This window comes from Dendrobates tinctorius, unplaced genomic scaffold (assembly GCF_039654945.1).
Source record: "Dendrobates tinctorius isolate UK_male_01 unplaced genomic scaffold, ASM3965494v1 ptg000070l, whole genome shotgun sequence".
In the NCBI taxonomy this organism is placed as follows: domain Eukaryota; kingdom Metazoa; phylum Chordata; class Amphibia; order Anura; family Dendrobatidae; genus Dendrobates; species Dendrobates tinctorius.
Genome location: NW_027361738.1, coordinates 7,212,849 through 7,240,296, shown reverse-complemented (window position 1 = coordinate 7,240,296; position 27,448 = coordinate 7,212,849). Strand labels below are relative to the sequence as shown.

The window sequence follows — 27,448 nt, the reverse complement described above, 5'->3', positions numbered from 1 at the left end:
ATTCCCCAAATTTTTGAATGGTCTTTTCTTAACAATCCTTTCAAGGCCTCAGTTATCCCAATTGCTTGTGCACCCTTTTCTACCACACTTTTTCCTTCCACTCAACTTTCCATTAATTTGTTTGGATACAGCACTCTGTGAACAGACAGCTTCTATAGCAATGTCCTTTTGTGGCTTACCCTCCTTGTGGAGCGTGTCAATGACTGACTTCTGGACATCTGTCAAGTCAGCAGTCTTCCCCATGATTGTAGAGCCTACTGAAACAGACTAAGGGACCTTTTTAAATGCTTAGGAAGCCCTTGCAGATGTGTTTTGCTAATTATCCTAATTTACTGAGATAATGTCTTTTGGGTTTTCATTGGCTGTAAGCCATAATCATCAACATTAACAGAAATAAACACTTGAAATAGATCACTCTGTTTGTAATCACTTTATATAATAAATGAGTTTCACTTTTTGTATTGAAGAACTGAAATAAATTAACTTTTTGATGATATTCTAATTTTGTGAGAAGCACCAGTATATGCAGGTAAAAGGGGACTACATGTCAAGAATGGTGTGGTGAAGGAACAAAAAAGAAACAATGTCAGATTCAAGATAACAGAGGCATTTCCATCATGAAAATACATATGACTATGGCAAGTGACAAATCCTCTTGAAATAGGACTCTGGGAAAATTCAATGGCAACTCTGATGGGTATAATAGATGCCCTGTCTGTTAACATGTCTGTTGTTACTTTTACTAATTTGCTATGTGGCGTAATAGACTGTTCCAGCCACAGGCATGTCATACTTGGAATTTTAGGCCACGTTCACACAATCTGTATCTGAAAGACAAAACCAGGAGTGGTACAATCCGAGGAAAAGCATAATAGAAACACGTCACCACTTCTGCATTTCTCACCCACATCTGGTTTGGGCTTACAAATACTGAGGTCAAATACTGAACGCGGCCTAAGTTCCATACTTATCTTTTAGGATGCTATAATGGAGCACTCTGGCAATTTTTTTAATTCTCACAGTTTTCTGTCGTTTTCAACGCCGCTTTCGTCCTCCCTGGCATCACGTGACCACATTTGTGATCTGACGTCTTACACAGCATCTTCTGTGTGGCTAGGAAAACTGTGTTTTGAGTGTTATAGACATAAAACGAGAAGATGCTGTGTGAGACGGGAGGTGACAACTGCAGCCACGTGATGCTAGAGCGGCGTCGAAAATGGCAGAAGACGGAAACTGACTACTATACTATCTACACATACATTACTGATTGCTAAGAGAGTGAACACTATATATAATTAACTGAGTGGTCCTTTAACAGCAAAGGGATCTTTAGTTGTTCTTGCTGTTCGAAATACATTTCTAGAATACCTCTGCGTGTATGTCTGTCTTATAACTACCTAATGGCTTTCACACATACATTAGCACAATATTTTCTCAGCAGTTTGCCAATCACATTTTTTTTAAACCTGGGTTGTATGATGTCATCTTTGGCCTTCTTGCAAGCTTTATTTAAGGTAACAAGCAAAGGTGCAGGAGAGCTGCTTAAAGCATTTAAAATGAATTTTCCATTTTATGCAGGATGAGTACTGCTACTCAAAAGCTGCCCAGTGCATGGTAAGTTCAGTTTCTTTTAAAGATACGGCATATATCCTTTATAAATTCTTGGTCTGATTGCTCACATACCCATTATAGGCAATATTGTGACAAGAGGGAATGAAAACTATAGCAGATACATTAACCCTAAATTGAAAAGGCATTAATATTTATAATCCTTGACCATAATACTCCATAAGATGTTCTGTTTGTCAAAGTCACATTCAAAGTTAAAATTATGCGAAGTCTAAAAGAATCAAAGTGAACAATTGTAATTAAAAAACACTCTGACGTGGCTGATCTGTTGCAGATTTGAAATGTGTATTAAACATCCAAAAATCTTTGAATACACAGATCGATATATGTCGATAGGGTTTTAAAAAAAACATGTACATTTAGTTGAAATAATCTAAAAAAAAAAAAGAGCGGTGAATCTTCAAAGCTGTGAAGGCCTATTCACACATTGTCGTTAAATCACAGTTTTTGCCAATGATTGTTGCAAAATGTAAAAGAAAACTTTGTATAGTTCACAGAAGAAACACAACATGACTGTGACTTAAGAATAAACCTTATTTTGCAAAATTGTTGTAGCTACATTATAAAGTGTATAAGTAGCCTAAATGTATTAAGTATCTTTAATGACAACGTAAAAGTAATTAACAATACATTTTCACTACCCTGTAGTTCTTTGATTAGAAATGTTTTCTAGGGGAGAATAGTATATTGTCTACTATTTTAGTAGTTATTTCTAAGCCCAAAATCAGGTGTCCAGGAAATATGTTCCAAGTACCGGTCATGGGTCTCCCAACGCAACCATCTCATCGGCATTTGTAAGGCTGTTGATTTCGGGTCAGAAAACCCGCGACAGGTCCGGACATTGTGGTCTGTACTCAAACTTTGTTTTATAGTCATCTGAATTTGGCCTTAGTAATAAATCAGAAATTGACACTTTCTAAGCATGCTCTGCTGCTAATAACTATATGCCAATCTGCTGTCTGTTGCTTGCGAGCAAGTGAGACTTTTTGAACGTTGAGTAATTTTCCTTTGTATGTTTACAGTTGTTCAATTTCTTTCCATTTAGAAATCAGCTCATTAACGTAATACTAAAGTGAACAGAGCCTAATTTAATTATATTTTTATATATTTAGTCATTTGTGTATACGCTGTTGTTTTTATATTATTAAAAGTAGTATTTATTATACAGTAAGTTATTATAAAAATGAATGAAAACAATATAGGTGTATAATAAAGGTTACTTTTCCATAACCATGCAGTTCTAAGATGTTAAATGTTCTAATATAGTCTTGTTCTGTAACTCAGTTGATTGTTTACCTCTAAAAGAGTGAATATATAGTATTAATTGCTCCAGGTTCAGTACTTGTTCCCAAAGCAGAGCTAAGAGATGATACACAGTGTGTCTGTGGTGCACTGTTGGCATATACATTGGAAAAATCTCCTGGCATACACTCACTGGCCACTTTATTAGGTACACCATGCTAGTAAGGGGTTGGACCCCCTTTTGCCTTCAGAACTGCCTCAATTCTTCGTGGCAGAGATTCAACAAGGTGCTGGAAGCATTCCTCAGAGATTTTGGACCATATTGACATGATGGCATCACACAGTTGGCGCAGATTTGTCGGCTGCACATCCCTGATGCGAATCTCCCGTTCCACCACATCCCAAAGATGCTCTATTGGATTGAGATCTGGTGACTGAGGAGGCCATTTGAGTACAGTAAACTCATTGTCATGTTCAAGAAACCAATCTGAGATGATTCGAGCTTTATGACATGGCGCATTATCCTGCTGAAAGTAGCCATCAGATGTTGGGTACATTGTGGTCATAAAGGGATGGACATGGTCAGCAACAATACTCAGGTAGGCTGTGGCGTTGCAACGATGCTCAATTGGTACCAAGGGGCCCAAAGAGTGCCCAGAAAAAATTCCCCACACCATGACACCACCACCACCAGCCTGAACCGTTGATACAAGGCAGGATGGATCCATGCTTTCATGTTGTTTTCGCCAAATTCTGACCCTACCATCCCAATGTCGCAGCAGAAATCGAGACTCATCAGACCAGGCAACGTTTTTCCAATCTTCTACTGTCCAATTTCGATGAGCTTGTGCAAATTGTAGCCTCAGTTTCCTGTTCTTAGCTGAGAGGAGTGGTACCCAGTGTGGTCTTCTGCTGCTGTAGCCCATCTGCCTCAAAGTTCGACGCACTGTGCGTTCAGAGATGCTCTTCTGCCTACCTTGGTTGTAACGGGTGGCAATTTGAGTCACTGTTGCCTTTCTATCAGCTCGAACCAGTCTGCCCATTCTCCTCTGACCTCTGGCATCAACATGGCATTTCCGGCCACAGAACTGCCGCTCACTGGATTTTTTTTCTTTTTCGGACCATTCTCTGTAAACCCTAGAGATGGTTGTGCGTGAAAATCACCGTAGATCAGCAGTTTCTGAAATTCTCAGACCAGCCCTTCTGGCACCAACAATCATGCCACGTTCAAAGGCACTCAAATCACCTTTCTTCCCCATACTGATGCTCGGTTTGAACTGCAGGAGATTGTCTTGACCATGTCTACATGCCTAAATGCACTGAGTTGCCGCCATGTGATTGGCTGATTAGAAATTAAGTCTTAACACACAGTTGGACAGGTGTACCTAATAAAGTGGCCAGTGAGTGTATATAATGATACTCCCAAAGATTTTAACGCATAAACAAATGCTAAAAGGGTGAGGAGTTATCCTTTAAATGATAAAGTCAATATAGAATCACTGCACACGTAAATTTTGCTAAAGTGAGCTTTTTATTATTTAATTGACGGTGATGAAGCGACAGCTGACGTTTCGGCCTAACAATGGCCTTTATCACATAGTCAGTCGCCTGCTGAGGCACGGCGGTGCCTGCATCCCCCACTGCGCCACCAATGTTTTTTTTGCCATACCAACAGGATCTCTGCTCCTCTAGCACCTGGACTATTGGCTATATTGGATAATCCGCATTTTTTTGAAATATTGCCTAGCAGTGATAAACTATCAACCGGTGACTACCAAAACTCTACTTCAAAAGGGCGACCATGTGATAAAGGCCGTTGTTAGGCCGAAACATCAGCTGTCGCTTCATCACCGTCAATGAAATAATAAAAAGCTCACTTTAGTATAATTTACGTGTGCAGTGATTCTATATTGACTTTACATTTACGGGACCAGAGGCTTCCTTTCACTAGCACCGTTTATTCATTACACTAGTCAAGTGCTAGCCATCTGCCATATCTATCCTTTAAATGGTAGACAGAAAACAGTTACTGTATAGCCATATTATATTTTGCCCAGGAATTGATTCAGTCATACAGAGAGCACTATTATTATAGCACCCTATACTCCATAGGTATTATTTTCAGATTTATCTATCATTACATAGTTTAAAAATACTTACATAATTGAATTTATTTATTTCAATCTCTGTATCATGCAGATGAATATTACAAGTGGGTTGAGGTGTATTTAAGTGTCCACAATGCACCCTTTGGATTATTATGTAACATATAACACCTTCCATGATTAGGTGTGTTTTCAAAAACCCTGAATCAGCTTTTATGAGTTGCAGTCAAACAATATTATGTAATAAGATAGTAATATGCTGCACACATACATTACGGATACCAAACATACTCCTGATCATGACTATGGTTATTTTAATTCCAATATCTAAGATGTTCCCTTACAATACTCTGATGTTGAGCTCCAGCTTTAAACACTCCGAGCTTGTGTCCAAGATTTTCAAGAGGCTAGAAGTTTAGATATTTATGTTTTTAGCTGAGAAATGGAGTAGCAGCATATTTTGATGGCATTTCCATTGGGCAAACTGATTTACAGGACCTTTGTCCAGCAGCCACGTTGGTAGTCTGTGGCAGCTGGACCAGAGCGCTACAAACTCCCTGAACCTGCCGACATCCTGTGCGCCTCTTCTGATAATCTGATGACATTGCGGGAGCCTATTAATTAGAAGAGATGCCGAGGATGCTGGCAGGTGGAAGGAAGTTTACAGTGGTCTGTGTCAGCTGCCATGGAGTACCGATGTGTCCACTGGACCTATTTCCCATTTTGCTTAACACTAGTTCCGATTTTTTACTTCGATCATATAAGTGTGCCATACCTCCTTTTGTATGTGATGGAACTTACTAATATATGTTGCTTTACAATATACTAAATAAGGTGATTGTACCCACTCATCCCCCATTTAATAATAATTTACATTGGACACAATTGCTGTAATCTGGCAAATTTGAAGGAGGTAGACTCTGCCTCCAGGGCTTCCAACCCATTGGAAACCTCAGCCTATACTAGGAGTTTCACCAGCAACCAAGGCCTCTGACTGAGACTGCATTGAGGGTTTTATGTACAGGGCTTTCCATGAGCTCACCACTGCTCAACGGCTCATCTGTAATAAGGGTGAATATGTTATAATAAACTGTGCTGCTCATGTGACAAGCTTCAACCTGCTATCCTAATTTATTTAGAGTTTTTATAGTATGTAGTAAATTATAATAAAATGTTGTGCCAATGTCTTACCCAGGTCCTGAAAACAGCCCACCCGAGAGCCCAGTTCCTGCCTGCTCCCAGCAGCAAGTGATCCAACATAACACCATTACGACTTCCTCTTCAGTCAGTGATATGGTTGGAAGCTCCTCTCTAAACCCTCTTGCCAACCACAGAACAGACATAAATCCCATTCTCTGAGACAATGGGTTCAAGAACTGCCTCCGGGAGTTTGGTATTAAATCAGATCTTCCATTTTTATGAACTTTTTTCAACTTTATTTGAAACCTGGAAGTCTCTTCATTCATTGAAAGACCATACCTACCCTTTTTTTTATAGTATTCATTGTTTTGTCTTTTTATGTCTAAGAAAAGGGATTTATTGCATTATTATCATGCAGTTTTGGGAAATGCGTAATGCTTTCTCAGTGTTCTGGTACAATGTATTAGTTTATGAACTGCCGCATATATGTACATAATTACTTTTTTTTTATTTCTTTTGTTTCATTTTTTTCATTGTTCTACATAGTCGCCTGAACCATTTGTTCTTTAAAAAATATATAAAAAAAGGTTAACAGCAATTTTTGATGAAAGACCAAATTCAGGGGTTGCACCATACTAATGAAATATACAATTTAATTTATCAGAGTGCAAGTAGCCATTTTGTGGAGCAGATCCAAAACTTAGGAGGATTTGTCCAATAAAATTGGAATCAGTTGCTGAATAAATTTTTATAAAATAATCCAATATTTATTTGCACCACAAAATGACTGCGCATTTTATAGGTAATGGAACCTTTATTACATGTAGCATTGGTTTCAAGCAATTACAACACAATCTGTTACAGTTCCAGTGAGCTATTCTTTACATTTCAAAATTAATATTACAGGCATATTAACTATATTGCTAATAAAAAAATATAGATAATTGTTATCTATATAAAATCATGGGTATCATTGGTGTAAACTGTGATGCATGAAAACCTGGTCTTATTGCCCATAGCAACCAGTCCGAGTCCATGTTTCCAGGGCAATTAAAAAACTATAACTGAATTTGATTGTTGGTTGGTATGAGTAACAAGGCTTTTTTTCTACAGAGGTCTCAAGAATGAGGCCCTTTGTGACAGATTTATCAACAATTTAATTATGAAAACCTGGTTTAGGAGATATATGAAAACTGTCGGTGGTGGTGTACGCCATATTTATCCAGGAATTAGGGCTATTTAGAGACTCAAGTAAACACTTTCAGTTCTAATTCCAATGCTTTTAAGGAAATGTTTTACTTGAACCCTCTCCCGAGGAGAAATCTTGTCTTTGTATTCATCGCCTATATTAAGGTGTCATATAAGACCCAAAACAGTATTGATAAATCTGTCCCATCATGTATTTTAAAAAGGGAACCTGTCATGTGAAATAACGCTATTAACCACATGGTGTTAATCTATGGGTTACTAGCGTTTTGACATCGTGCGGTGCCTGCACCGAGAGCCCCGCTGACGGGAAGAAATTAACTTTATTCCTCCCGACAGTCTCATAGAGGTGGCACCGGCATGGTTTCAGTCACCGCTCTGTTTATAGACAGTGGTGGCTGTAACCGTGTCCACAGCACTGTCTAACAACAGGCTCAGCGTTAGGGGCAGCCATCAGTCAGAGCCAGGGGTGCAGTTACAGTTTACCTAACAGGTTCCCTTTAATGAATAATTCACCTTTTACTGTCTATTACTTTATATATGAGAAGCCATCTTGAATGTTCAGGCCTATATGAATTATTGGGACTGCAATCTACTGCCTTCATAGGTTCTGAAAACTTCTGTTAGAGCTCTAGTACCTTATATCCTACAATAATGGGAGATTCATTAAAACAGTATGGTTGCCTGTAGCACCCAACCAACAATGAATTTACAGAACAATTTACTAAAAATCTAACGTCTAATTGGATTCTGAAATATTACATCAAAAAGACCTTCGAAAACATGGAACTTCTAACCCATAGCAACTAGCGTCCACTTTTCATTTACTGCCTAAAGTTCAGAAGCTAAACTATTTTGTTGGTTGCTATGAGAGGATAGGACATTTTATATATGAAGCTCCATGAGTTTGTGTTGGTTTTAAAAGAAACCTGTCACCATGAAACTGTAGTCCAATCTGTAGACTTCATGCAGTTGAAGATAACTAGATTGATATATCATTTTTGTGAGAAAAGATTAAGTATATTCTGCATTTTTGTCATTTAAACCTCTGCTCTTTCTGGGATTTTCTGTCTAGTGGGCGGTCCTTTCACTGATTGACAGCTGTCTCTGATAGGACCGGCTCCTGGACCAAAAATACCAGAAAGAGTAGAGATTTAAAAAATTAAAACATAGGTTATACAGTTTCTCACACATCTATGTATCAATCTACTCAGCTCCCCCGATTGTATGACATGATTGGTCTGTATTTCATGGTGACATGTATCCTTTAGAGCACTTTGGAGAGAGTGTTGGAGAACAGCTCAGTAATACTATGTCCGAGGGAGGAATATATTCCTTTGGGTATGTAGTAGTATCACTGAGCTTCTCTTTGGGGCCATGCGGAGCACCATACACAGGTGCATAGAGTGCCTACTGTTCCTGTAGTGTAGAGCCCAAAGAACGTTGTGTGCTTCTATACAGTCCTCATGTATGAGATCGTTGCCTGAAGACAAATTAATTTTCCACATTACATAATTTGGAGTACAGAAGGAAATGAAAAAAGTGGCAGCCTTCAACATTTTTTTTCTCATTCTTCCCACCAAAAGCAAAGGCAAACCTATTTGCCTTAATTTTTTTTCCACCAAACATTTACCCCATCGATAATAGCACTGCCCAGTACCATAAGTCTGAAACTATTAACCACAAAAATCTTGTCATTAAAAAGTCAGATCTTTATTTAAAAATATTTTCAAAATTCAATGTATAGTGTGTAGAACTGTAATACACCCAATACAACCCTAATCCAGGTCTAGCGTGCACTGTAATTTCTTTAATTTAACCCAGTCAACCAAAACAATGTACAGGCCTTTTTATACATTATATATAAATATATATATATATATATATGCATATATATTTTTAAGCGAGCATTTACTTTTAAATCATTTAGTCCAATGCTTTCTTTTTTATTGCTTTTCTACATTTTATGGGAAACCAGATAGCCTTTTATAAAAATGGAGCATATATATTAGTACACCGTGTGTAAAAAAAAAAAAAGATTATTCTATACCTTTAAAATGCCCCAGGGTGCTAATTTAGTTAGATTTTTTTCTTTTTTTTTTTCTTTTTCTTATTTTATGGAGAGAACATAAGTGAAATTATATGAACATAAGCACTAATGGTAACACAAGCATCGCATTTTATGTTACCTTTGATTGGAATCAAGCTTTATGGTTTGGTTCTGTTTCCTCAGTTAAAATACAGTTGCATTTTTTCTTTTTTTTTTTTAATCAAAAGGAAAAAAAAAAAAAGGTTCAGCTGTTCTATATGCGTCTGAGTTTTCTCAATTTTGTAGCTTGACAGTTTGACATGTGTATACCTTGCGGCTCAGGCATGTCTGTTTTTTATGCTAAACCAACAAGCTGACTCGTGTCAGTCTGTACTGCTATACAGGTTGCCATTGCAGAGCATTTACAATTAACAGTGCGTTTAAGACTGTTGACCTTCACTTGCAGTCGCAGGCGGCCATGAGTGTTAATCATGTTTGCGGGAACACCAAACCGAAAGGCCATAGCAATTATATATATCCCCATACTTGCCGCCATATGGACCAAGCACCTTTAATTGCAGTTCATGTGATTTGCACAATATGTATATACTTTTTTATGTCTTGATCTTCAGCTCAAAAGCCCATTTCACCTCAGAAAGTCAAGTGTGTGTCTGTTACATGGAAATGTACTACAGGAATAGCAGAGCTTAGTTTGTCATTTGGCTCTTCACATCGTGACATTATGATATTCTACCTGTGATTTTAATGGAACGGTAGCTAAACCTACTGCTTTATCTTATCACGATGTAGTAAGAAAGCAACCCCAAAGAGTTAAAAGAAAAATTACAAATTCAACACTGCTACATCTGTATATGAAAGCGCTAGTCATGTATTGCTGGAGATTTTGTCTAATAAATGATTGTATACTGTTGTACATGGGAGTGATGATTTATGATTCCAACCGGTAATTAAGGCTTCGTTTACATTGATGTTGGATGCCTCCATTGCTGCTTAAACTGGGTAGTTAGCGTGCACTCTAGTCAAATATAGACGAGGTGCAGGTGCAACGGACCAGTAGGTCCTAATTACAAGTTAATTAAATTCACCACACACTCAAAGAGACTTTATGCAAATAGGTGTTCATTTTATTACATGTGGGAGCCAAACAAGAATATAGCACACAGTGGAAGCGATATAAATAAAAGACGTTTCAGCTCAGCCCGAGCCTTTATCATAATATCAATTATTCCAGTATTGGAGGTTTGTATATGGTGCAGAAGGAGAGGAGAATCTCTCAAGAAGAAATACCAAGATAAATGGCTGATGTGTGCTCAGAGAAGGAAGCGCTCCCGCGCCTGTCAGTGGTGGCGTCCTGTGCTATATTCTTGTTTGGCTCCCACATGTAATAAAATGAACACCTATTTGCATAAAGTCTCTTTGAGTGTGCGGTGAATTTAATTAACTTCCATTGCTGCTTAGTCCAAATACAGAATCCAAAATGCAGATGAAAACAGAACCTTATTGGAAAGTATTTTATTAAGGCTCTGTTCACATCTGCATCACAGGCTCTGTTGCCCCATAGATATTTATCACATATCAGTATAGCAGATGATAAACGATTGATCTATGAGGTTTTGGCTGCTGACCACTTCCCCATCCTAAAATCTGTGGTTTCATGGTCCCTTGTAAGAATATAGCTTTAGTGATCGTATGCAACCACCATTCCTATAGGTAGTGAATGGAGAAGTGGTCGCACATGCTCACTAATGCTGCATTCACAAAAGGAACTTATAGTCACCCATTCTCGTGATTGATGGAGAACCAAGAAGGCTGTCCCCCACCAACCATATAGGATGTATCCTACTGATAGGTGACATGTTTTTCATGGGAATCCCCTTTTCCAACATTATTTTTTTTCAACAAAATAATGGACATGAACCTTGTCAGCCCTATTATAAGTCGTGGGCATTGGTAGTGTCAATTGTGTGATGATCTGGCATGGCGTTATGGTATCCATTACAATCAGAAACCATAACACAGATGTAAGCAGAGCCTAATTTCCTGCATAATCTCTTGGAGACAGAAAAAAGGCAAATAACAGAATATTGAATTATAGGCTTGGTCTACATAAAATGTTGTGTCCTGTAATCCAGACGGCAGTATGTGGTAGGACAACCATCCTTTTGACTTAAGTCTTCCTGGCCTTACCTGTTTAAAATGGGCAATTCATAACCATCTAAAATTTGCTCATGTTATGAAATTCTGCGTAACTTTGTAAATGAATGAGGTGACTCCATCCATGCACAGGTCTAGGGTGTACTGTTTTTCCCTGTAAAGACTGACAACTTCGCATACCTTTTTCTCATGGAGTATTGCCTGGCTTAAAGTTCTTCCTACGCCATCTCACAAACTACATGGGGAGAAACGTTACCGCCGAAGACCTCTGTCAAAGGCCAATCCACTGATGAGAAATAGGAACCCCAAAGCCACTGAAAGTCAATGGGTGTCTTTTCCTTCTTGAGAAAAATCTAGTATGAATAAATATCCCCAGATATATAGCATGAGCAATGACAAAGAACATTGCTACCGCCAACAGGTGGCATTAGAAAACCTGTTTTTTCTTCTGAAGGATAGAAAACATATCTATACACAGAACACAGCAGAGACATTGTAAGTCTGAAACTTAATAATAAATAATAATACATTACCCATGTGTTTCAAATCAACAACTTAACACAGGTTTCCATTGACCATGTTTCATCTTATGAAATTCATTTGAGAAAACTTACTACATGCTTGGATTTTTGCATCTACTTAACAATTATGCCCAAGATTTGCCATTTTTCAGCTCATTCTAGGATTCAGAAATTAATCTTATTTCTGTAACTGACTGTCACTAATCGGCTTCTTAATCTCATTGCCTTGTTCTATTACACAGGTCAACGAAAAAAATTTTTTTTTCTGGTGTCCAAAATATTTTAATGAATTTGGGGTATTTTTGGGGTGCTGATTCTGAATATGTCATCAGTTTTGCCAGATTGGCTCAAGTTTTTGAGATTTTTGGTATCTTATTTATAGCACTTGTTGGTAAATGCGACGCATCATCTCATTAATTTCTTTGGATTAGTACTTGAACTGAGCAGTTCTCAATATAGTTTTGTGTTAATTAGTGTTCTAAAAGTTTGTTCATAGCTTGATTTTTGCACTAACTTTATGTTGTTGTCTGTTTTCCAGTGAAAAGCATGAACTCATCATGAAGAAGTTGTCTTAACGATCCAGACTCATTCTGTTACATTTGTGGTGAATATACACTGCCAAAACATAGAAGAAACATAACACACTTCGTAAAAAAAGTGTATTTTGCCTATTTTGGGGTTATGCTTGGGGACCAAGACAAGTTTTGGGCACCACACATAGTGTGCAAAGCATGTATCGAATTATTACGAAAATGGAGCAAAGGACAAAGAAAAAGCTTCAAATTTGGTGTTCCAATGGTGTGGAGAGAGCCAAAAAATCATCATGATGACTGTTATTTCTGTGCAGTGCAAGTGCAAGGATTCAATAAGCATAAGAAACGAAAATGGGAGTAACATGGAATCTGCAAGAAGGCCTGTCCCTCATTGTGAAGATGTGCCTGTACCTGTGTTTACCATAAATAACAGTCATCATGATGATTTTTTGGCTCTCTCCACACCATTGGAACACCAAATTTGAAGCTTTTTCTTTGTCCTTTGCTCCATTTTCGTAATAATTCGATACATGCTTTGCACACTATGTGTGGTGCCCAAAACTTGTCTTGGTCCCCAAGCATAACCCCAAAATAGGCAAAATACACTTTTTTTACGAAGTCTGTTATGTTTCTTCTATGTTTTGGCAGTGTATATTCACCACAAATGTAACAGAATGAGTCTGGATCGTTAAGACAACTTCTTCATGATGAGTTCATGCTTTTCACTGGAAAACAGACAACAACATAAAGTTAGTGCAAAAATCAAGCTATGAACAAACTTTTAGAACACTAATTAACACAAAACTATATTGAGAACTGCTCAGTTCAAGTACTAATCCAAAGAAATTAATGAGATGATGCGTCGCATTTACCAACAAGTGCTATAAATAAGATACCAAAAATCTCAAAAACTTGAGCCAATCTGGCAAAACTGATGACATATTCAGAATCAGCACCCCAAAAATACCCTAAATTCGATGAAATATCTTTGGCACCAAAAATGCTGTTGACCAGTGTTATTTTTTGAATTTAATGGTTTATGACCACCAATATGGGCCACTTTCCTGTGTAGAAAAAACTGGGTATTCTTGGAGATGTTTGGAGAGTGGAGTGTTATGAAAAAATCTGAATCATTGAGCACTTTGGTAAAACTTTGTTTTGTATTTATTGCAATATCATTTTGTGTTTAGGTCATTTTGTCAGTGAGAGATGCAATACTAAACTTGTATAGTCCAATTCCACTACTATAAGTGTATAAGATGGAGTCTGGATCAACCAATACTCATAGTAAGCTGTTATTTCTTAGGATATGTGAACACAAAGTTTTTCAAGGAGTTTTTAGAGCAGTAACTGAGTAGAAATTGAGCTCAAACTCTCCAAATTCTTCTCCAAAACTCAAAACTCCTCAAAATTTTGGAGATCCACTCAGTTTCTGCTCCAGAAACTCAGCAAAAAGACTCGATGTATGCACACTGGTAGGCTATGTGTACATGACGTCTTCACGTTGGTGAACCCAACCAGTTTTTCAAGCAGAAGATGATCAAAAAGTATTTTGTCACCTGAAGCTTCTTTTGTGTAATTTTTTTGGTCGTTTCCTGAATGTTTTTCGGTCACTTTTGTTCACTTATTGTTTTTTGGAAGGTTTTCCCACTGTTTTAGTGAAGTCTTTTTTACTATCATTTTTCAGTCGTTTTTTTTTCACTTCATTGAATAACGAAGTAATAATATTTTTTAATAAAAGAAACAATGACAAAAAGCTCAAAACAATGCCCAGTCGTCTTCAAGGCGTATATTAAGATTTCGCATTGACCTGTTTTGTAAAATAGAGAGCGTCTTCCTAGCGGAAAATGCAGAAAGAATGCACATTCGACTTCTTTTAACTGCTTGGCATTTTTATAAACTTGAAGTGGTTAGAAGACATTAAAAGACCTGAACATATGCACACCAAGTCGTTTTTACATAGAAATGGTTATGTTCAATCCATTTGGACGTATTTTGATTCTGTGGCGGAATCCACCTGAAAAAGATATAGTGTGCACATTGCCTTAGAAAGTATGTGATTGTAACCTAGTGCAAACTCCCATTGTAGAATCCAAGAACCTGCACTATTTTTCGAGCTATTTGCAATATCTATGAACATATGTCTTCTATACAAATTTGCAATTGTTTTGCACCAAGTTGGCACTGAAGAATATTTCTCATATATATAGCCATCAAGAGAGGCATTATTATATAGGAAGAAAAAGCCATTTTGTATGTTTTCCACCCGTTATAAATGTGTATTGTCTGGATTGTTCCAATTTTGCATCATGTTAGGGGTACAGGCACAATATATGGGTGATGAACCTGTATACTAGTGATGGCTCAATATATACACATACTCAATATAGACTGTCCCATTAATGTCTTATGTGGGGTTTCCAGACACATTTTAAAAGGCTTCAATATTGTATGTCGTCAAGATGTCTAAAATTGTTCATTGCTTGTAATTTTAGCCATTACAACCAGTCTCTGGTTTCTTATATCTTATCTTCTACTTTTAAAGGGGTTTCTTCAGTAGTAGAAGAAAAAAAATCAATAACAAAAGTAAATGTCTTGAAAAATAAATGTTGAAATACCTGTAGTTAGCAAATCACACTCATTTAGGGAGGTAATTACTATAGAAGGGAATCACTAAAGAATTAAAATGGCCTCCGCTTTGTTATACTGACTGGCCAAAACCTCTCCTAGAATGTTAATAAGACAGGTGCGTGTAAGCTTGTGCTAGAGGAGCTCTGTCTTTCTCTCCTTATATGTAGCTCCAGGTAGATTTTCTAAACTAATACTAGAGATATCAGTTCTGAGGTAAGTAGTGGCTGCTCACATTGCTGTCCACTATGTCTATCTGATTTAATACTTTAGATATCAGGAATACTGAGGTAAGAAAAGGCTGCTCACACTGCTGTCCACCCTGTCTATCCAATCTAATACTGGATGCACTAGGAGTGCTTAGGTAAGAAGATGTTCCTCACACTGCTGTCTACCCTGTCTATCTGATCTAATACTGGATGTACCAGGAGTGCTTAAGTAAAGAGAAACTGCTCACACTGGTGTCCACCCTGATCTAATACTGGAGGTACCAGAGGTGCTGATGTAAGAAAAGGCTGTTCACACTGCTGTCCACCCTGTCTAGCTGATATAATACTGGAGATTCCAGGAGTGCTGAGGTAAGAAGAGGCTGATCACACTGCTGTCCACCCTATCTGATCTAATATTGGAGATTCCAGGAGTGCTGAGGTAAAAAGAGGCTGTTCACATTGCTGTCCACTGTGTCTATCTTATCTAATACTGGAAATGCCAGGAGTGCTGAGGTAAGAAGAGGCTGTTCACATTGCTGTCCACCCTCTATCTGATCTAATACTGGAGATGCCAGGAGTGCTGAGGTAAGAAGAGGCTGCTCACACTGCTGTCCACCGTGTCTGTGTTATCTAATACTGGAGATACCAAGTGGGCTGAGGTAAGAGAATGCTCACACTTCTGTCCACGCTGTCTATCTGATCTAATACCGAAGATACCAGGAGTGCTGAGGTAAGAAGAGGCTGCTCACACTACTGTATTCCCTGTCTGATTTCTAAACAGGTTTTGTGACCTGGCAATAACTTGACAGTACGTGGTTTAGGCTATCTTCGGATCACAATAGTGCAGCTTTCTCCTACACATGCTCACAGGAACTCATCCTATTAATATTCTAGTATAGGTTTCTGTCAGTATCACAAGATAGTGGCAATTTTAACTGTACTTACCCCCTTAGACAAAATGAGTGTGTATTTACAATGACAATTCCTATGGTTATTTTTTTTATTTCTAAAGAACCCCTGTGATTCAGATAATTAGCAATATTTAGTTATCGTATTAATAACCAGAAAAGAAGTTACATTGTGATTTAGAAGTGCTATAAGTTTTTTCTTATCTCCCTAATACTGTATTATACCTGTAGCATAATCTTTATGATTAAGTGCAAGTTAAAAATCATGGCCTGAGACTGTTCATCAGCACCTATAGGCGAAGATATAGAACAAAACAAAAATCCAATTTTGACAATATTAGCTAGGTTAGGGCATTGAAACTGTAACTGGAGAGTATAGATGTAATAGAAAGAAATTATAGCTGGTTATTGTAGGCAACACCTTTTTATTTACCTGCCATATTTGTGACAGGAGCCTAGGAAACTTTACAACAATGGGGATTTATTAATAAGGTGTCAAAGGTGACCTTAAGAACCAATCAGGTGCCAGATATTTTTCTAATTTCACTTATAAATAGTAGCTGAGACCTGATTGGTTTAATTGCATGTGCTAGTTTGTATAAATAAGGCGTACTATTATCTTGGAATTACACGAAAGGAGGCTTGTTGGCCCCATGGGTGACAGTGATACATACATGTTTGCACCTGTAACCGAACAAATAAAATTTATTATTGATTTTACTGTGATGAAAATGCCTTTGAATTACCAAAGAAAGAAAATAAATAGGTGTTTTGTGTTTTGTACTTTATGAGGAACTGGAGTGATGGCTTTTTGTATGTATGATTTTCAGCATTGTCCTTTCTGTTGTTTTCCTATAACTATTGAAATTTAAAAAAAGATATCTGTCCCTCCTATTTATATTGAGTCACTGGGGTGACCTAAAACTGGCGTTTCAGAAAAAACATACTTTGGAAGCTGACCGGGACCAAACCACACAAGAGACTAGGTGAGAAGCATGGTCCTCCGCAGCTTCTTCCCACCCACTCTCCAGGAGACCGGTATCTCTGTGTGTTGGTACAGAGCGAGACCTATCAGACATTGACAGTGGGTGAGGAGAACCAGGCTACTCAACTTGGCTTGGTCCCCGGACACCTATTAAACTAGAATTTTCTCTGAAATGCCCCAGAGCTTTAGAGTCGAGAATACATGTCTCCAGTCATAAATCCAGTGCCTGATACATTCTGCCTGTTTATCGGGTAGCATGTCAGGATCCCTTTAAAAAAAATCACCTTACAGGTATGTTTTTACACAGGATTTGAAATATCTCCAGAGATTAGAGCTTTACAATAAATATCAGCTTTTACTTAATGTGAATATGAAATATTAGCAATCATATGAAGAAGACAATAATTTGATGGGGAGTTCTTAAATTAACAGATCAATATAATTACTATTCAGCAAAGATTAATGAGGCCTGCTTATAAAGATAGGAAATGGAATGTGTCTGGAGCTCTGAATAATGGCTGTTCACTTTCTCAACCTTTATGTAGCTGCTTGACAAAGCAGGATTAGTAAACTGATACCTTCACCTGAGTTATGAAACACATTGTAACTCTGTGTAAACTTGACTTTAAGGACGCAAAGATTAATAGCTCTTCTGAAACAAATTACCCATCTGGTTGTATTCCTGCATTTTTTCCTTTCCACATACTATATACACATATAAATACGGTACATATACGGTATACTAAAATAAAATGATGAGAAAAACGTTGAATAATAAAATATTTTGACAAAACCTCATAGTAAATAAAGTCAAAAAAATTGTAGGTTAATGGAATTTTTTATTTTATATGTACAATGATCCAGTGGTATGGTTTGGGTGGAGATATAGCTAGGACATTTGTCTTTGTGAGCGTTATTCGAAATGGGGCTGTTACTGTCACTTCTTACTATACAGTGAGCACGCTGTAATCACTCTGTTGCCCACAGATTTGACAACCGCATTAAACATACACGCTGTATGGAAGGCTGCCAATCAATGTCACTTACTGTGTAGTGAGCAGCTACTCTAGTGGTTCCCTGCAACCCACTGACTGGAAGCAAGCGGCTGCAGGGAGAATATATCTTCATATTCTCCTTGTAGCCGTTGCTCCAGTAAGGCAGCTAAACATGGTTTAAACGCTTTTTACATGCACATAACCCCTTTATCTTCAGGTAAGTAGCATTTCTAGAGGTGACTGGTTCCCTTTACCTCCAGCATTCATAAATAACTCACTTTAAGAGAATAGCAGATGCCGCAGAAGCTAAATGATTCAACATTTTAATGAAGCCTAATTGCAAAAAAAGGATATATGGAATGCCAAAAATGCATCATTTGAAGTAACAAAAATAGCCCTGAATATATCCTTTAAAAGAATTATCAAAATGTTATTTTTTTTATGCGAGGTAAAATTGAATAGGCCTTTACTACAATATCAGACTTAGCCCACAGACAGATTACCGTAGGTGCTTGGAAAGAAAAGCACATTCTTTCTCTTAAATCCCAAAATATACTTTAAATGATATAACTGTTTCTCTAGCGATGGCTTCCACTGATAACTTTTTCCCCGTCTACAATTTGGAGTAGTACTACAGTATGACATCCCTAGTGCCAGTAGTATGTGACAGTACCACCAGCTGGGATACATTCCATTGACCCAAGGTCATTGATTGGCTTTTAATGGTGCTGTTATACAATGATTATCATAACTGATAATATTGTGTTATCTTACGTTAATATTTTTTAATATGCTTTTAACACTGCGCTTGGGAATAGTAGCCATCTAGGAAGCACTCAATGAGTTAAATAAAAAATGGCTTGTATCCTGTGTAACTGGTAAAGAAGACATATTCATGCGATACTAAGTCTGTGTGGGCTGGAACGGGAGCAGATTATACCCCTTATCCCTCCAGCCTAAGTGTTCTGCTACATGTGAGCGCTAGATCTGCTATGTTTTGGCATACATTAGAATTGTAGCAGTATCAAGCTTTATGCCTCCGAGATACTATATTACTAAGACTGTGTAATGCTATGCAGGAATTCTAGTTTACAGACAGCACATGAAGTACTGGACACTCCCGAAAGCTCTTATTAAATGTCAAACATACAGCGAGAACATCCTTATCCTCATGGTGCCAGCCATGACAGTAAACCTTCTAAATCTGTAGTGGCTACATTACAATAATCCCCTAATTTATTTGTGAATGGATTACGCTACGTGGCATATTTACTTGGCAAGAAGAAAGAATGAAGAAAGCTATTTTGCATCTGTGGGAAGTACTAATTATATTAGCATACGACTTAAAGGTAGAGTTTGGCGATAAATGTGTGTAATAATTTAAAAAGGTTCATGATAAAATTGATCTGGTAGAATAAAACAATGTTAAATATTTGAAGAATATAAAAATACTAATAATGAATAACTATTCCTTGTAATGCCATTAAATAGGATGTGTCAACTTTGTGACATTCATATAGGCTCAAGCTGCAAAGTGTCATGGAGCTTCCTTGCAGCATTACCACTACTGCTAGCAACTCACAAGGTCACAGTGATTGGACCTCCTGACCTATCCCAATCAGATATTCATGCCATATCTTCAATGTGGGACAACACCTTCAAAGCTTTTTTCTATTTAACATGGTTTTGCAAAAGTTAGGGCAGGTGTAGACGACCATAGATTCTCTCATCCGAGAGAATTGAACCTATTCAAATGACACTCCAATGAAACTCTGATCAGCATTTGATCAGGTTTTCTCATCCGAGAGAACTGAACCGATGTAAATGACACTCCGATCAAACTCTGATCAGCGTTTGATCAAAGTGTGAGTACAGTGTGATCCGATTCTCTATGATGCAGGATAGATATAGAAAAAACATCTCCTTCTTCTCCATTCTGTGAGTCTGCAGAAATCAGACTGCACTCATTGACTTGATCCAAATATCAGATCAAACGCGGGCATGCAACGCTGTTTTCCTCGGACAGTGTTTGAAAAAATTAGACATATGCACGGCCCCATAGACTAACATTGGTCTGAGTGCAATCTGATGTTTTTGTTGGGTCGCCCTTGGACTGAAAATACATTTGTCTGCACCTTCAGTTAAAATGACAGAATGAGGTGCCAGAAATGGAAGTTTTTCTCCGCTCTCTGTAGTCACGACAAACCAGTTGTAAGGGAAAAATATAGGTTTATTGTCTACCCCTTTCAGAGTCCACTGACTCCTTCCTCAGGACAGTCATACGTAACCATTTTTACCTTACTACTGGTTTGTCATGACTACAGAGAGCGCACAACTTCCATTCCTGGCACTTCAAGGAAGATGCACTATCTAGATTCCAAGTTTTTTAGGTGTTGTGCCTCACACAACCGTATTAGGTTCTATTATTTCTTTATTAATTATTTATATGGATAAGACCCTATTGTGTGCTTGCATTTTTCATAATTCTCTTACAATGAGTCATATTCAGTGTAAGGTGACAAATATATTGGGTTCCGACAGCTTAAGGGCCCATTCAAATATCAGTGTTTCCATGTTTTTCGTGGCTAGAATTTCCACTTGTTATTGTCAATGGGGTTGTTTACATGTCTGTTTACTTTTTAGTGGCCTAAGTGGTCCGCACAATACCAAGGAGATGTGACCGATTATGCGATGAGTCATGGATCAGACTCGCCAATTCAGGTCACACTTGGATGTCATACATGTGCTGTCCATTTTTCATGGACTATTTGACAGAATAAACCTCTATAATTTTTTTATGTTTTCTTCTTAGAGTTATGATGTTGGGGAAGATAACTAAACTATATGAAATTACAGTTATGCTTTGGAATAATTCCTTGATAACTTTGAACAGTTTATGGATAAGTGGATAAGTGTGTAATGGCGCACTCTAGCCACCCTCGATCAATCCTGAGGCTCATTTATGTTTCAATATAGCTTTATTTTAGAAAAGATATATGCTGAAAGATACATTATAATGAATGGTGGTAGAGAGCTTTGTGTGAATTGTAACCATGCTGACCAAGGAGATATTCATTTCCTTATTAGTTATGTGTTCTGATGCTTCAGAAGATTTCAGTCCTCTTTAGTTCCTGTTTCTGACCATATGTGCCTCCTAAATAACTCCAAAAACAATATTGTAGAAGTTAGTTCTGAGATTATGCAATATTTTAAAAGATATTTTATAGCCCAGGATTTTTTTCCTTAGAGCCAGTGGTCATTGGTATCGCATTCTTCTAAACCTGCATGTTGCTTTACAACACATTAGATTCAGCATGTTCTAAGTATTTATTTTCAATAAAGGGATACTTAAGATTGTTACATTGTAGAACTCATTGAACCTTATTATGTCCAATTATTTGAGCTGCGGTAGCATGACCTGTATCCCTAAACTAGAACCAGTAATAGATCTATACATGTATATTTGGCCAGTAGTCTAAATTGTAAATTGGAATCCTAATTTGCAACCAAAGGTGTTTAATAAATATTCACTATTTTCAGTCCTAAACTATACAGGAAATAATCATATTGTCCAATATATTTTCATCTTATCAGCTTTATAAATTATGGAGTATTATTTGGATTTCAACATCAATCCTTCTCAGAAGAGGGACAAGAGATGAATGTTGACCTACCACAATCATTTTGGACAACCATCCAATGTCTATGGGGAGGTCTCCCGACTCTCCCCTTACAGATGATATTATCATAAGGAAGGATCAGGCAGTTTAAATTTGCCCTATTTTTTGTTTTCAAGGAGAGCAGTTTTCTTCTCTCACCACGTTGAAAGGGAGAAAAGTAGGGAGAGATAGCTGTCTGGTGAATGAAAGCTTGTTTGACAGCTATATCTGTCCATCTTTTTTCGGAACTGACTCCTAAATTGGACCATATAGTTAAAAAAAGACACCTACTTGATTTTGATTTTTTTTTTCTTTTGACTTATTGACTATCTAGGACTATATTATTTTCAATATTCATATACATGAGAGATATCTGAAACAATATACTATATATTTAGATTTTAATCATTGTAGCTCAAGTAATGTTCTGTAGGCCTACAGTTATAGCCTTGTGTGTTTTAATTTCGACATAACGATCAATACCTTGTGTTCAAAATGTACACGTGAAAGTTGGCCTAACAATGATCCAATGTGTATGGGGTCATCCCTACCCTCCCCCATTAGATAATAGCAGGGGAGAGAAGGATTGGGCAACTGAAATTTGGCCTATTTTTTTGTTTTCGGGGGAGCAGGTGTTTTTTATTAATTTATACAACGCATGATAGATGCATGGTATGACCTGGGTCATTTTTCCCAAAATAGAAAATTCAAGGGCTAGTTATATTTGTTGTAATGATGACTGACCAAAACCGGCCATGGTTTTAAATAATTTTACTAGTTGAATATTTTCCCATCTGAAATCCATAAATCCTTTCATTTATGACATTTTAATGTTATTTGACATCTCCCCTAATCAATGAACTACAGTGATTATACAGTGGCTTGACTTCACAAGAAGCATTTCCTTTTTCTGTCTTGGCCTGCATTCATACAGGGATGATGATGAATGATGTCAGTTATTTAAAATAATCGTATAAGTAATTACAGGGATGTTACGGTTTGCTGAAATTGCACAATGTCTCCTGAAGTTGAAGATAGATCTTAGGACCATAAGAAACATCAGTTTTGTTGATGTAGACAAGATTCGGTATTACTTTAGATGCTTCGGTAGAGCCAAGTTTATACTATAAATATATATTTATTGAATGATCAATCAAAAATTGACATTGGAAAGAAGTGTTAGAAGTTGAGTTACTATTATTTTGATAGTCTTTGACTTTAGTATTTATCTCAATATCCTCTGGAACAAGAATGGCACTTACTAGTCATTGTAAGTCACTGGAGGCAACAATTAACATTCAATGTTTAAATGGCTGTCCTCACTATGTGCAGATGACAAATATGAGCAAAAATTGTAATTTCTCGAACACTGTGTTAATAAATAACTGCAAAAGGTGCTGTATAAAATTGTATTTTATTTTTCTTTTTGCTTTGTGTACAACAGCATTTCTTGTATAGTAACCAGCTTCCTTACCGGAAGCAGAAATATTTGGTACCATATGTGTAAATAATTTCTGAAGTATTTCTTATGTTATGTTATACTTTGTATGCTTTATTTGTTTGTATTTTTTTATTTTAACTTTGGAAACTCATTGTTGCAGAAATTATTAAAATTCTTCAGTTTTTACATTTTTGTAGAATAAAAAAAATGAATATTTGTAAAAATGTTAATATCCACTGCAATTCCATTATAATAAAGCACTCAAAAAAAGGTATTTTGCCTCGTTTTATATGTCAGTAGATGTATTGATGTAATACTGCAGATAGTCAACAACCATGAGTTTATAACACATTAACATATTTAGCCTGTTTTCACCCTCTTGTCCAGGCCAAATTTTACAATTCTAACCAGTGTCACTTTACGAGGTAATAATGCTTGAACGCTTCAATGTATCCCAGTGATTATGAGAATGTTGTTTCGTGACACATTGTCCTCTATGTTAGTGGTAAACTTTGGATGACATTTTTTGCATTTATTTGGGAAGATATTTGAAATTTGGCTAAAATATTGCAATTTTAATATTATTATTTTTTATGCCTTTAAACAAGAGAGTTATGTCACATAAAATAGTTAATAAATAACATTTCCCACATGTCTACTTTATATCAGCATCATTTTTTAAACACAATTTTTTTTTCTTGGGAAGTTAGAAGCTCAAAGTTAATCAGCAAATTCTAATTTTTTCAACAAAATTTACAAAACCAAGGTTTTAGGGAGCACATCACGTTTCAAGTAACTTTGAGAGGCCTATATGGCAGAAAATACCCAAAAATGACACCATTTTTAAAATTGCACTCTTCAAAAGGGCTCAAAACCACATTCAGTAAGTTTAGTAACCCTTCAGGTACTTCACATGAATTAAAGCAATTTGGAAGGAAAAAATAAAAATTTTACTTTTTCCCAAGGGTAACAGGAGAAAATGGACCATACAATTTATTGTGAAGTTTCTCCTGAGTACACCGATACCCCATATGTGGTGGAAAACTGCTGTTTCTGCACACAGCAGGGCCCGGAAGTAAAGAAGCACCATTTGCCTTTTGAAGTGAAAAATTGGCTGGAATAGATAGCGGACGCTATGTCACATTTTCAGAGCCCCTGATGTGCCTAGACAGTGAAAACTCCCAACAAGTTACTTCACTTGGGAAACTATACCCCTTAAGGAACTTATCTAGTGGTGTGGTGAGCACCTTAAACCCACAGGTGTTTCATCAAATTTTATAATGCTGAGAAGGGAAAATGAAAAAATGCATATTTCCTGCAAAAATGATGCTCTAGAGCCACATTTTTCATTTTCACCAGGGTAAAAGGAGAAATGGACCCAAAAGTTGTTGTGTAATTTCTCCTGAGTACACAGATACACCATATGTGGTGGAAAACTACTGTCTGGGTTCACAGCAGTTCTCAGAAGGGAAGCAGGGCCAATTAAATTTTGGAGCGCAATTTTTACTGGAATAGATTGCATATGCCAAGTCACATTTGAAAAGCCCCCGATGTGCCAAAACAGCAAAAACCTCCACAAGTAACCCCATTTTGGAATCTACACCTCTTATTATGAACTATAGGAACAATTTGTTATGTAATTTATCCTGAGTACATCGATACTCCATATGTGGTCCAAAACCTTTTGAGTTTAAGTGTAAAGCTCAGAAGGGAAGGAGCATCATAATGGAGCTCAGATTTTGCTGGAATGGTTTGAGTGTACCATGTCACAGTGACAGACGCTAAGGTGCCAGAACAGCAGAACCCCTCCATAAGTGACCCCATTTTACAAACTACACCCCCCAATAAATTCATGTAGGGGTGCAGTGAGCAAGCTGACACTGCATGTTATGATTTTAACTCCCTGGGTAATATCCAGAAACAACCAGCAGTGGATGTTGCCAAGAGATATTTGCAAATCTACCATTGTATTGCCCAGTACATTGTAGTGCCCGTACATTGTACCAAGCTAGAGCTTCTTTAGACATGCACCCATATATTAAGAGGGCTTTTGTCACTACAAAAATGCCAAACATGAGAACGCTAAATGTGGTTTAGATTTAGAAAAAAGCATTTGGATTTCAGATAGCAGAGTACGCTGGTTTTCTGTTGGGAGGCGATGAGCCATAGTGCTTTTCCAGAGCCTTTGTGCTACCAGTAACGTTGAAGAACCCTATATTTCCATTCACAGATGACAGACCTGAATGGGGACTTGCTCTTTTTGTGGATTGAGTTGAACATTTAACATATTTTGGATCACATTTATCCTGTGCTTCAATGCTGAGCACTTACATCGGGGTTTCCATTTAAATCTCCGAATTATGTGGTTCGGATGAAACCTCCGAAAAGTCCATTTACTATAATGAGGCAGAAGCATTACTTTGGACTCCATCTAGCTTCTGTTCATTGATGTCCTTCTTTTCAGAGGTGCACAAAACTGTGGCCGACTGTGCTTTTACGCATGCTTAAAAAACGGACACCATCCAGTGATAGGCCAGATAGAGTCCACAATTAGTGATGAGCGAGTATACTCGTTGCTCTGCTTTTTCCGAGCATGCTCAGATGACCTTCGAGTATTTTGGCATGCTCGGAGATTTAGATTTCGTCATCTCAGCTGCATGAATTGTGACTTGTAGACAGGCTGAATACATGTGGGAAATTGACTAACAAACAGATATTCCTCACATGTAAATCATGCAGCTGAGATGACAAAAACTAAACCTCCGAGCATGCCAAAATACTTGGAGGACACCCAATCATGCTTGGAAAAACCTGAGCAATGAGTATACTCGCCCATCACTATCCACAATGCTTCCAAAGTGCCAGAGGTTCTATCTGAATCATATATTTCAGAGATTTACATGGATACTCCAGTGTAAGAACTCAGCGAAGGGCACAGGATAAATGTTTGCCGAGCCTTAATGCGATCTTTGGGAGGCAGAATGAACAAATCAACAACAGGTCAAGAATTGTTTCTATTTATTTTTTATACTGGTCTTCGTGCGGTATAAGTGATTAGACAACTTCTGGTCGATGCAATTACAGTGATACCAGAATTATGTTTTTTTTTGTGTTTTTCTTCTGTCACACAAAAGATGCTTTTTTGTAAAAATAATTTATTGCATCGCTATATTGTGAGAGCTATAATTTTTCTAGATTTATGCCGACAGAGTCATGTAAGGACTTGTTTTTTTTTGAGTGATGTGAAATGTGTAAAATGTAATGAAAAATGCATTGAGTGTTATATTCACTGATGCTGCAGTGTGGGTACTGTATTGGTAATGCCTAAAGCAACCTGATTCACTCAGCTCAGAGGTAGAGAAAGTATAGAACATAGTTTAGTGCTTAGTTAGTGATAGGAAAACTAGGGCAGGATAGGCAGTGGTCGGCCTTATTAGTATACAGTATAGGATACATGTAAATGTTTGGGACCAGCCTAGCATGAGGGGGCAAGCAAAAAGGGGAAGCATTTCCTGGTTTAGTTAATCTGCGTTAGTCTACGAGGTTTGTGTCAAGTTCGACTACAAGTAGCAGTGGACTGGAGGCTCGTGGAGTACATAGTGTTCTGGCATATGGTTGTACTGAATTTCCTGGGGACATTCCTGTAATGTCTGAGGCATATGGCCCGAACTAGGCACTGGGAAGTGTTACTTAATCTGTTCCATACAGAGGAAGCTGGATAAGGAATCATATGAGGGAAATATAACGGATCTCGTGAGTGCTTTGGTGCCGGACGGGAAATCCCTGGGGCTGACAGGAGGATCAAGCATAGGGATAGTCCTAGCTGAACGTGAGCAGAGGCTTGAAATGTATGGTGTTGATGAAACTGAAACTGGAGGGTGCCCGATACTGCGTGTTAAAGTCTGATGTTCTGCAACTGTCCAGTAAAGTTGAACTTATTATAATGAATCGGGTGTACTCCTGATGTGTGCGCGGCTGATCCTGGACCTAAGGATGTGGATGCAGCGGAGGCCTCAGGCCTGCAAGTGAGTACAATGCATAGT

General features: G+C 37.5%; 1 protein-coding gene across 5 annotated transcripts in view; it reads left to right on the top strand.

Moving 5' to 3' along the window:
* The window catches only part of CREB5 (cAMP responsive element binding protein 5), a 678,892-nt gene extending 668,610 nt beyond the window's left edge, over positions 1-10,282 (top strand). For 4 of the 5 annotated variants that reach the window (XM_073581352.1, XM_073581350.1, XM_073581351.1 and 1 more), the window contains one exon: positions 6,172-10,282. In XM_073581352.1, the coding sequence (XP_073437453.1) occupies positions 6,172-6,335 (164 nt within the window). In that variant the 3' untranslated portion in view covers positions 6,336-10,282. Of the gene's footprint in view, positions 1-1,578; positions 1,615-6,171 lie in introns of all 5 variants that reach the window. The other variant, XM_073581353.1, reaches the window with a different exon arrangement.
* The last annotated feature ends 17,166 nt before the right edge of the window (positions 10,283-27,448 follow it).